Genomic DNA, 16,614 nt, shown 5'->3' on the forward strand with positions numbered 1-16,614 from the left:
AAAATCTAGAGTATTTATTATTCAAGATTTCCCAATAAGCTATATGAAAAAACATTTATTTCAAAATAAAAAAACTTTAATAGGAAAAAGAAATATCAGCTCCATTTTCACATCCTATATTGGTGGAGAAGAAAACTTTCCATACTTTGGCCCAATGGCTGGATTTGCTGCTATACCAGTGTTGGCTAACCTCGACACTCCAGCTGTTGTGGAACTATGTATCCCAGCATGCCCTGCCACAGTTTTAGCATGCCCTAATAGCAAAACTGTAGCAGTGCATGCTGGGTTATGTAGTTCCATAACAGCTGGAGTTTCAAGGTTAGCCAACACTGTCCTATACTGTAGATCAGCCCTTTTATCTTTGGTTGTTTCCTGGTTTTCTTTATTGTACAATGCATCTTTTCATACCACCCATAACTCCTCTCTCATTATCTACTTGGTGACCTCTCAACTCTTTAATTTATTTTCTTTCAGGAATACATAGAGATTTAATTTTTGATTGGCATTCTAATTTTATTTTTCTATTACAGTAACCTAAGAATTACAGTGTGAAAATAAACATTTCCCATGTAGGGAAAAACATTTTGCAATATTATTATTTAATAAATTATTTTTTTTTGTGTTCATCCTGAAATCATTGTTTAGTAACAAGTTATGTATCTCCTTACACACTGTATTTATTTTTTGTACTCCATAATTTTATACTCTTCCCTCCGTTTTTTTTTTGTAATGATTTTCTATATCCATTGTCTATATGTATATTTTATTTGACATTTTTGTTACAGAAAAAATCCCTTGTGGAACGTCATACAGGTAGAGATCTTGATCTTCCATCTTTGTCTGCAGCAAATGAAATATTTGTATCCCAGACAGAAAATGTTTATGGGTCAGATTCTGAAGCAGAAAATCAATGTGAGAAAGTGGTAAGTAAAAACAGAAACGATGAATAATGATATTAATTTAAGTAGCTACAAGAGGATTCACTTGAGTGCAGTGAACTTATATTGGTGTTCACCATAGAAATCAACCAATTATGTAAATTACTGTTTCTATTTAATGCACCCGTGGAGCTTGTCAAATGAAAGGCAACAGGAATCTGCTAAGTCAGGCTTTTTTTTTAAATATTCCCCATGTTAGTTACTGGCTCATGTTTGGTTACATGTTGTTCATTATTATAAATCTGAAGTAAGGGTATTATACTGTATTTTTGACCCTGATGTCTGTACTTGCAGTTTTTCCTTGAATAGTCACATTTTTTGAGGTCACCAAAAGATTACAGAATAAGGGACACATTTGATAACTTGTACACAAAGCAATAAAGTTCTTTTGCTCACATCAGCCAATCAGATTCTGTCATTATTCTCACGCAGTTTAGACGCAATAGTAATTCGCTGAGGTGTTTCTAAGGGCAGCACCATGAATTATTTGTCCTGCCTTTTAAAACGGTTACTCAATATGTAACCCAATGTTAGAAAGTCTGCAACATGTATTTCTGCTAATAAGCAAATATATTTATTTCCAAGTCAGTGACTTTAAAACGTAAATGATTTGCATATAAATATGGCTGAAAGCAACTTTAGGTTTATTCGGACCTAGTTGTTTCTGACATTGATATTAATGATGGAACGTATCAACCTGTGCTGTAATGGTGCTTCCTTTTATATGACAAACTAATATTCGTTTTAAGGGGGGAGTAAATGTAAAGCTGCTGTTTCGTTACAGGTGACAAAGGACTCGCAGATCGATTTACTAAAGGCACAGGTTGCTGAATGTCAAGAGAAAATTGCAAGGCTTGACTGGATGGAGGACAGACTGCAGACATTGGAAGCCAGTATGAAAGGGAAAATAATTATTGATGAGGTCGACTGGAATAACCTCCTCAGTCGCGTTCTTCTTTTGGAAACAGACCGCTTGTTGCAATCAAAAAAGGTCTGTAGAAAATAATAACAATGCATCTAAAGATACATGCATTTTAGTTATGTGCTGAAACTTCATCACTTCCCTTCCTTAATTGTGCCTAGAGTGGAGAAATCATATTCCAGACACTATTTCATGCATAGTGCAGACATTGGGAGTTGTGACTGCCACCTCTTTGCCTATTGTCTTTCATAATGTCAGGATTCTGGGTCCTGGGCACGCTCACTATAAAGTTATATCTACTCCTTCCCACCATGCCATTCCCCCAATCATTGCATTGTGAGGGGATTTATCACACATGATTAAAGCTGTCAGGAAGGCTCTGGGATTATAAAACAGACGGAAAGAATTGTGGGTTACTGAATAGTAATCTCTGCACGCAGGCTTGGTAACACCTTCATAGAAACACCTGTAAAAAGCATATGATCCTGCCTTCATCTGTACGTATTCCCAATAGACCAATACAAGGGGCAAAGTGAGGTTGAGATTACATTTTATGGTTATTAAGAGTATAGTAATACATAGATATTCTCAAATAAAAACATGTAATAAGGGGGTTTCCACTAATGTATTGTGTCAGAAGTTTCAGCCCGTCCGGTCCTTTGTTCTGCGCTGAGCTGCAGATCCTGCCTGCAGGTAACCATATTGGTCCGAGGCAGAGCATTCACCCGTTTGCCATAATTGTGGGCTGTAATAAAGTTGACATCCTTCCTACATGTAGCTATAAAATAATACTTGCATTTTATTTACCATGGCAACTCTGTTGGATTTATACATCATACTTTATAGTTTAGTATATCTCTGTATAAATATTCTAATAAATGCCCATTTAATTTCCACATATACACAGTCACACTATTAGATTGCGGCATTGACTTATTATAGACCATGGGGCTGATGCAGAGTGAGTACCAGTTTAAGCATAAATTGGCACCACACACATGCAGGTTTGGGTGATTTTGGCACCTATGCCCATTTCTTACTTCATCATCCATAGGTGCAAACAGTGTATCATGATGATGAGTCGCCAGCACGGATTGCAGAATTGTGAATTTTTACTGAACAAATTTTATTTGCCAAAGATTCCTGAACTTTTTTAATGAATAAATAAGTGTTACACATTCCTGAAGACTTGAATTATAAAGCAGTTTTCCCCTGTTCCAAGTACAGGTTGAGTCTCTCGTATGCAAATATTCCGAAATACAATTTTTTTTTAGCATGACTGAGATAGTGAAACCTTTGCTTCTGGTGGTTTAATGTACACAAAATTTGTTTAAGGCACAAAATTATTTAAAAATATTGTAGAAAATGACCTTCAGGCTTTGTGTATAATGTGTATATGAAACAAATGAATTTCATGTATGTACACAAACGTGAAAATATTGTATAAAATTACCTGCAGGCTGTGTGAATAAGGTGTATATAAAACATAAATGCATTCTGTGTTTAGATTAGGGTCCCATTCCCAAGATATTTCATTATGGTATCCAAAATACGGAATATTCCGATATCCAAAATACCCAAGCATTTTGGATACGGGAGACTCAACTTGTATGAATACTTGTTGTATGAGAAATACAATGATAATTTCAACTAATTTATTCCATACATGTTTCCTGTGTAATATATTGTGCCTCAATATTCTGCAGCGAAGTCTCTCCCATTCGCTAGATTTCCACTATCATTTTCGTCAATGGGTCATACAGTAATAAGAGTCAGGCTTATGTATAGCCAATTTTTTTTTTCTAATTAAAACTATGCATAAAGCCATCTGAGCGGAGCAAGTCCTGCTGGTAATACACTACTATTACAGGTATAGTTTTATATATATATATATATATATATATATATATATATATATATATATATATATATATACATATATACATACATACATACATACATACACACATTCCAGTGATTAAAAAAAAATACTACTAATTAACAAAAACATTTTTTTTTCTTTATTTCCAGAAGGATTTGACATCTGAGTTCACCTCCATATGTGAGGAACGTACATCAAGCAGAATGACAAATGAAGCTTCCCCAGGCGAGTATAATGCAACTTATTTATATTTAACTGCAACACGTTCTGCTTAATAATTAAAGATAACGCAGCTTGATCCATTTGATCCATCAATCTTCCCTAACTCACCTCTATTATCCAGAATAATTCAGACTTCTGTCCTTGTATCCACATTGGTGTCATAGTAATTTAATGACAGTACATAAGGGCTTGCATGCTTTTTTACATTTATTTTTATTTTTTAATTTAAGGCCCCTATACACAGTGCGATATGCACCTTGCGATGCGACGATATATCGGGCGGCCCTCACACCCTGAGCGATCGGATGGCTGACCGTCCGATATGTCGGCACCCCCCTCCCTCACCCGTATAGCGCTGCATGGGATCGTACATCGCATCACCAGATCAATTGAACATGCAGAAAGACCTGGAGGAGCGATGTACGATCCCACGGGAGATCGGATTGGCTGCTATATCGCACCGTGTATGAGGGCCTTTAGTTCATTTTTAAATTGATCTTTCCTGAATAATATTCCCAGCATTATTGCACTAGTGAATCAAGAGATCTGGTTCTAGGTTTACATCATGATAAAGTTTATTTTTGATAAACAATTTATTGCTATAAGGAACTGTTTCATATAAGTTAGTTTTTCTCTAAGAGTCAAATTTGTCTTGTAACCCTAGTACATCAATTCTGTACATTGTAGATAATGGATTCCCAGTTGATCACATTTATGTTAGACTTTAATATCTCTGCTAGTTGAGGGGGAATCCAGTAAAATAGAAATGTAATGAAATTATCATTAATACCGCTGTTTTTGCAGATTTTGACATGAGTATTTTTAAAATAAAATCCCCAACACCTTAAAATGACAGAACATTACAAACAGCATTGTAAGTTATAGAACAGGGAACTCTAGCATACATTGTCCTGAACTAAAATAATCTGTCTAATACCAAGGAGGGTATTTTTGGTGATTTTCAGGACAATGTCATGAGGTAGAGAAAATAAGTGGGATTTGGTTAGGCAGGCAAGGTACAGCTTATGATGGAGATGACTGGCATTTATATGCTGCTGTAGTAAATGTGGTATGGTTTGGAATGAGCAGAGACAGTGCAAGGTGAGGACTTGACAGATGAACTATTTATTATTATTATTATCAGTTATTTATGTAGCACACACATATTCCGCAGCGCTTTACAGAGAATATTTGGCCATTCACATCAGTCCCTGCCCCAGAAGAGCTTACAATCTATATTCCCTACCACATCCACACACATACGCACTAGGGTTAATTTTGTAGGGAGCCAATTAACCTACCAGTATATTTTGGAATGTGGGAAGAAACCGGAGCACCCGGAGGAAACCCATGCAAGCACAGGGAGAATATACAAACTCCACACAGAGCCGTGGGGGGAATCGAACCCACGACCTCAGTGCTGTGAGGCAGGAATGCTAACCATTACACCGTCTGTGCTGCTATTATGGAAATCTTAAGACATTCAGCTACTGTCCTTCATTTATATCAACAAGACCACTTGATTCTGGGAAAGTCTTTCTTGTGCTGTGTGCTGTTTATCTGCCAGCTCGATGTTACTGCGTGCCTGGTATTTTTCTATGGTATTATGCTAGCTGATGGACACAGAGCCAGGACCGTTGTTTCTCACATTCATAGAATATGTGGAAAGCCAAGCAAGCAACGTTAAATTCTATGAGTGCAGCTGAAATGTGATAGAATGACAGTAGATCTTTTAAATAACGTCCTGTTCGTTGTGATGGCACTTTTCTGCATCACCATGTAAATTTCCCATCACCATCACATATTTTTTAACTATCTTATATTTATGTGAAGGTGATTATATGTGAGGTAGCATTCAGAAGTGATGTAGCCATCTCCAACTGAATGCTAATTTGATAAATATACTGCTCACTTCTCACATCCTAAGGAATTTTGCTTTTTTTTTGTCCTTGCATAACATTAAACTTTATGAAAAGGGGTGGGGGTGTTATTCTCTAGTTTAAATTTTGCCTTTTTTTTTGTTTTCAGCATTTTTTATTTAATTTTTTTAAATCTAGATTAGATTGTTTGTACAATTAAATTAATTTAAATGATTTATGGAAGTTTTATACTACAGAAATTTTTCCCCCTTGGTATCACTATTGCAGGATGTAGTTCTGCTGCCATCTAGTGGTTTAAATAATAAATCCAGTGTTTAGTTCAGTATTATACAGTAACATTTGGACACATTAGAAATCATGATTTAAAATGTGTTAACAACATACTAGTTCTGCGATTATATGTTTGCACTGCTTTAAATTCTATAAAAATAATATGCGGTGGTTTTAACAGTATTCTATGTTTACCTATAATAGCAGGAGTGGTTTTCTTATCTCTAACAATGATCAGCAGCACATTCTTGAGGTTAGAGGTTTGGATTTCATGTTGTCTGGGCGACTTGGTATTTCTCTCTGTGTCTATAATTTAACACTGAGAACTGTAGGAAAACTCCAGTTGGACCAGTAGCAGTAGTGTTTCACATAAACACAGTATGTTGTTATGAGTGCAGTAAATCAAGTTGTGTGATAGTTAAACCTGTAAATAGACAAAGATTATTTAAAAAATTAAATACAATTTTTTTTAATTTTTTTTTTACAGATTTGAACGTCAAGACAGATAGTCCAGAGAACAATCACCAGTCATCTGGATACAGCTCTCTGTTATCTGCAGACACGTCTCCCATAACTATTGACATAAATTATAGGAACTTTACAGAAGACTCAACAGTAAGTAAAATAGGCAAATGATTCAGTGAATTCCATTCCAGGGTCAAAAGAACAAGTAAGCATTAATGCTGATAAATGTTTTCTAAACCGTACTGGTTTTCATGTTAATTGACACTAATGGGCAGTGTATACAGTGCCTGGGCACATTGTTTTAATTCTAAAGACACATGCCAAACTGCACCTAATCATCTGTAAAATCATCATTGCACTATGTTTAGTTTCCAGATGCAGCATCCTCTTGTGCCAGCCATTAGCCTAGGTCATACCTTTCATTCTGTTTGCTGTAAATGAACAACTGTATTTGTGTTTACAGGAGACCACAAAACAAAGGATGGACAGATTAACTAAAATGTAAGTGACAGAAGAATTAATTTGTCTATTCAGTACAGTGCTGTCTAACGTTTCCACTGTGAGTGCCAGGTAGATAGCGTGCCACACAGTTTATGGCATTTTCAGGAAATGATATGGCTAGCCAACATCTAGGAGCTATGGACAAACATTAGAAGCAAGAAAGTATGTAAGAAAATAGGTCATATATATTATGCTAGAAATACAGGACACATGTTCTGCATTGTTTACCTAAGCAACATCTCCACATTTTGCCAGCACTGCTAACCTGAACAGTATACAAGTTTTAGTCAGCACAGATGGTGTAATGGTTAGCGTTACTGCCTCACAGCACTGAGGTTGTTGGTTCGATACCCACTACGGCTCTGTGTGGAGTTTGTATATTCTCCCTGTGCTTGCGTGGGTTTCCTCCGGGTACTCCGGTTTCCTCCCACACTCCAAAAATATACTAGTAGGTTAATTGGCTCCTAACAAAATTACCCCTAGTGTGTATGTGTGTGTGTGATAGGGAATATAGAGTGTAAGCTCCACTGGGGCAGGGACTGATGTGAATGGCCAAATATTCTCTGTAAAGCGCTGCGGAAAATGTGTGCGCTATATAAATAACTGGTAATAAATAAAATAATAAAATAAATAGTCCTCTAGTATACCCACTAATGTGCTTTACACACTAAACACTGGGTGCTCCAGTGACTCCCACACTCAAAAGACATCCTGGGAGGGTAATAGGCTACTGACAAGAAAAAATAATAACCGTAGTGTGAGTCCATGTGATAGGGAACATAGATTGTAAGCTCCACTGGGGCAGGGACTGATGAGAATGACGTATTTTCTTTAAAGCGCTACAGAATATGTGTGTCCTATATAAATAACTGTTAATAAATGAGCACATGACTGGTATCCAATACTACCATCCCGGATGTACCCAACAGCCATATAAGTAATGAATAGTAATCCACATATATGCTAGCTGCAACAATATGTGAAGCCCAGGAACGCAGCCTGTTCAGAAAATGTGAAAGTTACACTAATATAGCTACCATATCTTCTCAATAGGCCACTTCCCAGTGCTTGTTTTGTACTAGGTATGAGATAAAACCGCTGTATCACCCATTAAATCACTGATGGCCATTAGGTGTGCAGGAATTGTAACCTATTACAACGGGGTTAATGCCCTTCCAAATTAGGTTGAGACAGGTATTTAAAAAAAAATAAAAAATACCCCTGGAAATACACTCCATATGGATATCAAGGATAAGGTAAACAGGCAATACATATTAAGAAGTGTCAGAATTAGTGCCTCCTCCACTATCTCTCTCTGCCAGTTCCCATTTTTTCTCATCTCCTCAATATCTCCCTCTCTTCAGGCACTGTCCCTTCTGCATTCAAGCATGCCCTTGTTTCCCTAATTCCACCACCCTTGATTTTAACACTCTCTCGCACTACCGACCCAAATCTCTCCTCCCTTTTGCCTCCAAACTCCTTGAGCTGATTCTTTACAACCACCTTTCTTTCTTCTTGCTCCCTGCTTGGCCCATTTCAGTCTGTCTTCAGTTCTCTCCACTACACTGAAACTGCCCTGACGAAAGTCAGCAATGACTTCTTTGCTGCCAAGTCCAAGGGCCATTACTCTGCTCATTCTTCTCAACCTCTCTGCTGCTTTTGACACTTGGAACACCCTCTCCTCCTCATGCAAATCCTTTACTCCCTTGGTTGATGTGATACTGCCCTCTCCTGGCTGTCTTCCTAACTCTCTGACCGCTCCTCTGTCTCCTCTCATGACTCTACTTCACCCACACTTCCACTGACAGTAGGTGTCCTGGTGTGTACCCAGCTTCACAGTCTCTGCTATCTCTTCCTGGATGTCCCAGCATTTTCTTAAACTTAATATGTCTAAGACTGAACTGACCATCAAGTGTGCTATCTTGGAGTTATCCTTGACTCCTCCCTAACATTCAGTACCTTTCGCAGTTCTGCCGCTTCCGTCTCAAAAATATTTCCAGGATTAGACCCTTTCTCACCCAGGATGCTACTAAGACCCTCACCCACTCACTGGTCATCTCCAGATTGGGCTACTGTAACCAGCCTCCTATATGGCCTCCCTGACTCCCACCTCTCTCCACTCCAATCTGTCCTCAATGCTGCTGCCCGGCTCATCTTCCTCTCTAAACTTAATACATCTGTCTCCTCTCTCCTACAAGCCTAACACTGTCTCCCCTTCCAATTCAAGCTTCTCATATTCACCTCCAAAGTCCTCACCCATTCCCCTCCCAGTTACATCTGACCTTCTCTCTCTTACACTCCCGTCCGCCTTCTTCTCTCTGCTAATGAATATCGCCTCTCCTGCTAACTGATTACTTCTTCTCACGACTCCAAGATTTTGCCTTCCTTCTCCCTATCAGACTCTCCACCTCTCTGCAAAACTTCAAATGGGCTCTCAAGACCCACTTCATTAAAGCCTTCCATCTCTCATCCTAACACTCCACCACATGCTTTCTATTTACCCCATCTGTGTCACCCCTGTCTGTCTACCCTTACCCATAGAATGTAAGCTCTCACGAGCAGGGCCCTCTTCTTTCATGTACAAAAGTTCATACAGATTTACTTATGAATAAAATATATATAGTCTTTGTTGTATCTTTTGTCTTCTTATCAGTCTTCCTCATATATTCAATAAATTGCTCTGATGTTAATCCAATATTATATCACCAGGATATATGTGAAAATAAAGAGACAGCGCTATATAGTGTAGTAGATTAATAAACTTATGATAACCAAAGATGAGATAGAATCTCAAAGAAATTCCACAACAATCAAGAAACTTTTGTGTAATTATCGTTTCACATATAGCATGCTCTGAGGTCAGTCAGAATAAAAAATAAATATATTGTACCATTTTGGTCTTGACACCTGTGGTTCTGTGGCTTGTGAGATGCTTTAGGAAGAACCATTGCCTCCACCTCCCTGTCCAGACCTGTTGCTACAGAGTCCAGTCTTTTACACAAATGTGCAATCCTGAATATAGAGGATGATGAACCAGCCTCTAAACCTAAAACCCCGTTCTTTAAACGTCAGAAGGTAGTTAAGGCTGAATTCCCTCAATCAGAACAGCTCACTGAGCTCATGGGAGAAGCTTGGAGTACTCCTGGCAAGCGATTCCAGGTCCTAAAGAGACTTGCGTCTTTTATCCTCTCCCTACTAAGGAGTGTACCAAGTGGGAAGTCCCTCCCACTGCTGATTCGCATGTGGCATGCTTAGTTAGAAATTACGCTGCCATTACCGTCTACATCCTCCCTTAGGGAAACCACAGATAGAAAGCTAGCAACTTTGTGTCTACTCGCTTTCTGGCGCTATCACTAGGCCAGCTGCGGCTGCGGCATATGTGGTTAAGACTATCGAAGGATGGGCAAGGGCACTGGAAAAGAGCCTACCATAGGACGCTACCAGGGAACAACTGGACTACATCTCCCATATTCAGGAAGTGGCTTCTTATTTGGGAAAAGCTGCAGTGGATACTGGACTCCTTGCCTCTCAGGCATCTGTGGCTTCGGTAGACGCACGCCGGGTCCTTTGGCTACGGTCCTGGTAGGCGGACCTGGGATCAAAGAAGGCACTCAAATCCTTACCTTTCTCTGGAGACAGGTTGTTTGGCAAATAATTTGACAAGATTGTGGCTACCGTGGCAGCCTCTAAATCTGCCTTTCTGCCATCAGCAACTGTCTAAGCCTAGGCTGTCCTCTTATCGGTCCTTTTGCCCCCAGGGTAAGGCAAGAGGACAGTCTTTTCCCAGGCCCTCTAAGACCACCAAGCCGTGAGTCAAGCAGCCTTCTAAGCTTGACGACAAACCTTCCTCCTGCTGGGGGATCCCAGGTTGGGAGTCCGACTTCTTCAATATGCCGAATCTTGGTGTCAAACAACAACAGACGCCTTTGTCCGAGAAGTGGTGCCTCAGTGGTACGCCCTCACTTTTTTGAGGCATCCTCCCCATCATTTTTTTTGTACAGGTCCCCCCATCAGACCCTATCAAGGCCCTGGCCCTCAAAGAGGCCATTCACTCCCTATTGTGTTCAGGGGTGATAATAACTGTTCTTTTGGCTCAGAGAGGAATAGGTTTTTATTCCACTCTCTTTTTGATTGAGAACCCGAATGGGGCTCATCGGCCTATTCTGAATCTCTGATCCCTCAACAGGTTTATCAGAGTGCCCAAGTTCCATATGGAAACTTTACGATCAATTCTCCTGGCAATGGAGCCTGGGGATTTCATGGTGTCTCTGGACAATCAGGATGCATACCTGCATGTACCTATTACTCCAACCCACCAGCGGTTCCTACGATTTGCTGTTCTGCAGCAACATTACCAGTTTCGGGCACTACCCTTTGGTCTGGCAACAGCCCTCGGGTCTTTACCAAAATAGTGGGAGTCAGAATTCTACCATACCTAGACGTCCTCTTAAGCTCGGCAGACTCACCAGTAGTGTTACAACGCCATCTGCGGCTGACCATGGACTGTCTGCAAACACACGATTGGATCATCAATTGGAAAAAGTCCTTCCTATCTCCGACACAGAGGATGATACATTTGGGGGCACTCCTGGATTCTTGAATTCAGAGGATCTTTCTGCCAGCAGGCAATATTTTATTACTACACTGTCGTGTGCGCAGCTTGCTCCACAATCGGGGGGTATCCATTCACTCTGCAATGTAGGTCCTGGGGTCCATGGTGTCCACCTTCGATATGGTGCAATACACACAGTTCCACTCCAGGCCTCTGCAACAACTGATTCTCTCACGGTGAAACGGACAGTATCATCTGATCTGGTTCCACACGATCCTCCTCTCCCTGGAGGTTTCGGCTGTCCCTCTAATGGTGGCTACAGACGTCTCATCTGGACAATGGTCACCACTTCTGGGATTCCAGATTGAGAATGTCTCACGACAGATGCCAGCCTTCACAGATGGAGTGTGATAATCTGTCATCCTTTCCTTCAGGGGCGATGTACAATTCGGGAAAGTTGCCTGCCCATAAACATTCTGGAGCTTTGAGCAGTGTACAGAGCACTCAGGCACAGGATCTCCTCCATGGAGGGCCAGTCCAAATCCAGTCCGACAACGCGACTGCGGTAGCCTACCTTAACCATCAGGGATGCAGGCAAAGTCGGGCAGCCATGCGGGAAGTGGCAAACATTCGGGTCTGGGCTGAAGGTCATCTCCCAGCAATCTCGGCAGTATTCATACCAGGAGTCCTCAACTGGGAAGCGGACTTCCTAAGCCATCAGGACATACACGCCGGAGAGTAGGCTCTCCACCCGGATGTCTTTCAACTCCTGGTGGACAAATAGGGCTTGCCAGATGTAGACCTCATGACCTCACGTCACAACCACAATGTCTCCAGGTACGGGTCCAGGACCAGAGACCCCTCAGCCGCCTTCATGGACGCTCTGGCAGTGAGGTGGGCTTTTAATCTCTCATATCTCTTTCCCCCTATCTCCCTCCTCCCAAGGGTGCTTCGAAAGTTCAAGCAAGAAGGCGGCACGGTGATACTAATAACCCCGGGCACGGTGATACTAATAACCCCGGGCCCGGCCCAGGCGACTTTGGTTCACTAACCTACGAAGTCTCTCCATAGACACTCCGTTTCCACTTCCTCTATGGCAGGACCTGTTGAGTTTTCCTTCTTTGGAGCAAAGGGTTTCTCTCACTCTGTGGTCAGACGATGCTCGGGGCGCGTAAGTCTGCCTCAGTCCGCATCTATTACAGAGTTTGGCACTCTTACTACCAATGGTGATGTAAATAATTAACCCTAGTATGTATGTCTGTGTGCATGTGATAGGGAACATAGATTGTAAGCTCCACTGGGGCAGGGACTGATGTGAATGGCTAAATATTCTCTGTGAAGCGCTGCGGAATGTGTGCGGCACATAAATAACTGGTAATAAAGTAATAATAAAAATAATAACGAGGCATATTTGTGCAATGTGTACTGTATGCCCAAAACACATACAGACGCAAATGCATGAATGCAGAGTTGGATGCATTATAGAAACAACAAGCCTTGTAACCGGAAAGGCAGAACATGGGTGTGACGCATCATTGCCACGTAGTCAGAATTTAGTAAGGGTCATTTTATCATATTCAGCCAGCAATAATGCGCATACACGCCTGTTCTACCTGCTATAGGGCGGGTGCAAATACAAGGTGATGGCTTGTGGGAAACTATGCTACCCATAGATGTTTTTCAAGATAATATGTACGGTAATACTAATTTTGTTCTTCCAATATTTCTCAAAGTAATTTGCTCTTATTTTGCTACCAAGTCTTCGCCAGCCCCAATTTAAACACATTATAATTTGTAGTAATCTACGCAAGGAGTATGAGTATTGACATTTGGTTAACAGGCTGTTGTCTTTAATCAGGTGTTTATAAGTATATTTCTAGTTCAGATAAACTGCAGTATGTTTAGCATAGTTTTGTTTTTGCAGATAGCTTTATAATTTGCATTTTCTCTTTGTTTTTTTTCTTTAGGCTGGAGGAGACATCAACACTCTTGAAATATTCAAATAGTTCATAGTATTTGGAAATTGTTGTATGCACATGTAAATGTTTGGAAATATGTACAATTAAAGTATTTTTATGAAGACTAATCTGCAGCAACTGGTCGTGTGGTAATGTTTTTTCTGTGTCCTAAGGAGAGCCATGACTTAAAATGTATTGAAAAATTGTGCTTAAGCCTAAGGACAATTGATATAATAGTAATAAATTGCAAACCTACCAACCTGCTGTTCCAAAAAGGGAAACGGCATGGAGCACTGTATGTATGAACCCCAGAAATTTATTTCCTGTGAAAAGAAAACCCCTTTCCTCAGTTTCCCTTGCCTTTTTTTCCTTCAACACATGATTTAATCTGCACAGCAAGATAGAATAGTATTCAGCATTTTTTGTTCGGCCCTTTGGGAGATAGTCAGTAAAATGCCTTTTGAGTCCCAAAAAACATTGCCATCACCTATCCTGCTAACCTTGAGTCTTGAATTTCTTTTGCCGTGGAGAACGCGAGTGCCGCCACTGCATGGACTGTTGTTTTGTCTCTATATTGTAGTGATGTAACCATGTTTCATCAACAGCGACAAGTCATTGCAAAAAATCAACACATGATCGCTCAAAATGCTGCAAACCCAACGTGGAAGGGGTCCACTCGTTTTCGTTCTTCATCTACGTTTAAACATCTGGGCATCGACTTGTCTGACATCTTCTGCATATCCAACAGCTCATGAATTATGAACGCAACACGTTCCCTGAATATCTCCAGTGTCTCAGCTATTGTTTTAGCAAAAATTTGCTGATCTGTCAAAATCAAGCCATGAACATGATCAACAATTTTGTGTGTGGTCACTGGTGAAGGCCTGCCAGATCTTGCTGCATCTTCATTCTTGAAATCTCCACACTGAAAGTTGTCACTTAATATTTGCATCATACACTCCATGGATTTCCTTTGCAGTTTTCTTCTGCAGGAACAGAAACTTCATGACAAACCAGAGCTCCACATTCAAAAATTCAACACTTTGCATTGACATGGTTCAGTTTAGGATGTCAAATACCTGCCAAAAATAACGCTATTAGTCAGAAAATTGTCATTTAACAATAAAACAAGGATGCTCTTTCTAGCTGCAGTGACAAAATAATGCTACGATTGCAGGAAGTGGCTTAGGCCGAGGACTTATCAGCATCCCCTTGTAGATTAGAAATCCTGCCATTGATTTTCACGAGATTTCCTGGACCACAATTGGCAAAACAGCCCCAAAAGTATCAATGATCCAACACCAAATTTGACAGTGGGTATCAAATGCTTTTCTTTGTATGCAGTCCCTTTTTTCACCAAAATTGAAAATGGCATGCATGGGCAACATCATATTGTCTCATCTGACCACATCACACAATTCCACTTGTACTTCCAATGACATTGTGCAAAGTTCAGGCTTTGCATTTTGTGTCCTGCTATTAGAAAAGGCTTCTTAAGGGATCTTGTCCGTGATATAGGGGTCTATGTATCAAGCAGTGAAAAGCCTGGAGTAGTGGACCAGTGGAGAAAGGGCGGCGACTTAGACTGTTTCCCAAAACGAAGGTGTCGTCTACATTTTGTGGGAGTGCTGAGGCCAGGGTCTGCGTCCTTCAATCCAGATTTCCTGCCCCTGGGCGAGGAGTTCCGTTGCCCACTCAGATGAGTGATGACTGTGGCCATCACGACAAATGGTTGCAATGGGTAAGCTTGCGAGCAGGGCCTTCCTAACTATATATCTGTCTGTTATTACCCAGTTTTGTTCTATTAATGCTTACAATTGTAAAGCGCAATGGAATATGCTGCGCTATATAAGAAACTGTTAATAAATAAATAAAATAAATAATGGCGAATCAATGCTGTGTTCAGAGAGATGGCATCTTTTTTTTCTGACTCCTTCTATGGCATTGGCATATTTTAGCATTGCTGCTGCACCCAAAGATGCAGCAGCGATGCTATTCATGCACAACTCCTGAATCAGGCCCATTATGTCCAAATTTTTGGAATTCGGTAATTAAGCTTCAGCCATTCTGCAGTTAGATCTTTACACAATGTGCTTGAGCGTGTCTGAAAATCCCAATCTGTCTGTCTCTGGTCCTCAAGTGTAAAGTGTGTACAAGTATAGTTTAAACTGTTCATACTAATATCTTGCTTGTTGCATCAAAATCTGGGGCCAGAATCAATGGGGTAAATGTAATAGCTTGCGTGTTGCAGGCAGCCGTGAGATTTCTGCTGGTTGGCCACTAGATTTTAAATGGTAATTTAAAATAAAAAAAACAGGTTGGATTTCCTTTAAAATTATTGCATCTTTAAATCTAGCGGCTAAACTGCAGAAATCTTGTGGACATAGCTATATAGTTTCACACATGTTAATTTTAAGGGGCAGATTCAGATGTCCTACGTCAGCATTATCTGCGGAATAGCTACTTTTTTTTTAAAATCGCTTGGTGGTCATTTTAATTTGTCCACTCTGTGTGTATAATTTACAGTTCACCTTCATTTATGTAATAAACCATCAGTTTTAATAATTGAGACAAGCACTATAATATCTAATTATGCATTTTGTTCCTGGCATTGTTTATTAATTTCATTAATAAAACATCATATCAATCCAGTCATCATCAGGTATGTGGATGGCATGGCAAAGACCTAGATCTGTACTACAGTGTCTCAGATAATAACCCTCTCTTCTAAATTACAAAAATATATTTTAACATTTCTACAGCATTGGTGAAGATGGATCCACTAAACGTGTCCTCATACACCTAGCGTTTTTGTGCCATATAGAGCGATATAGATGCTTCACCGCAGATAGCGATTCCTGTAACTTTGTGAATTTTGCACCGTCTCTGCATCACAGCTGCACAACTATTCGCTCATAGGACCTCATTCAGAGCTGCTCGCAAAATGCGAGCGCTCGCTCTGAATGAGGGCGGCCACATTTAAAAAATGATCCGGCAACCTGGCCGCTCGCTAGGCTGTGGGTT

General features: G+C 40.3%; 1 protein-coding gene across 1 annotated transcript in view; it reads left to right on the forward strand.

Annotated features, from left to right (window-relative positions):
• Nucleotides 1-15,397, forward strand: part of CEP44 (centrosomal protein 44) — a 55,258-nt gene extending 39,861 nt beyond the window's left edge. Inside the window, exons 6-11 of the mRNA XM_088448470.1 lie at nt 786-923; nt 1,723-1,929; nt 3,892-3,967; nt 6,602-6,729; nt 7,043-7,080; nt 13,600-15,397. Coding sequence (XP_088304596.1) covers nt 786-923; nt 1,723-1,929; nt 3,892-3,967; nt 6,602-6,729; nt 7,043-7,080; nt 13,600-13,645 — 633 coding nt within the window. The 3' untranslated portion in view covers nt 13,646-15,397. The remainder of the gene's footprint in view (nt 1-785; nt 924-1,722; nt 1,930-3,891; nt 3,968-6,601; nt 6,730-7,042; nt 7,081-13,599) is intronic.
• The last annotated feature ends 1,217 nt before the right edge of the window (nt 15,398-16,614 follow it).

Source organism: Taudactylus pleione, unplaced genomic scaffold (assembly GCF_031769625.1).
Source record: "Taudactylus pleione unplaced genomic scaffold, aTauple2 ptg000021l, whole genome shotgun sequence".
NCBI lineage: Eukaryota > Metazoa > Chordata > Amphibia > Anura > Myobatrachidae > Taudactylus > Taudactylus pleione.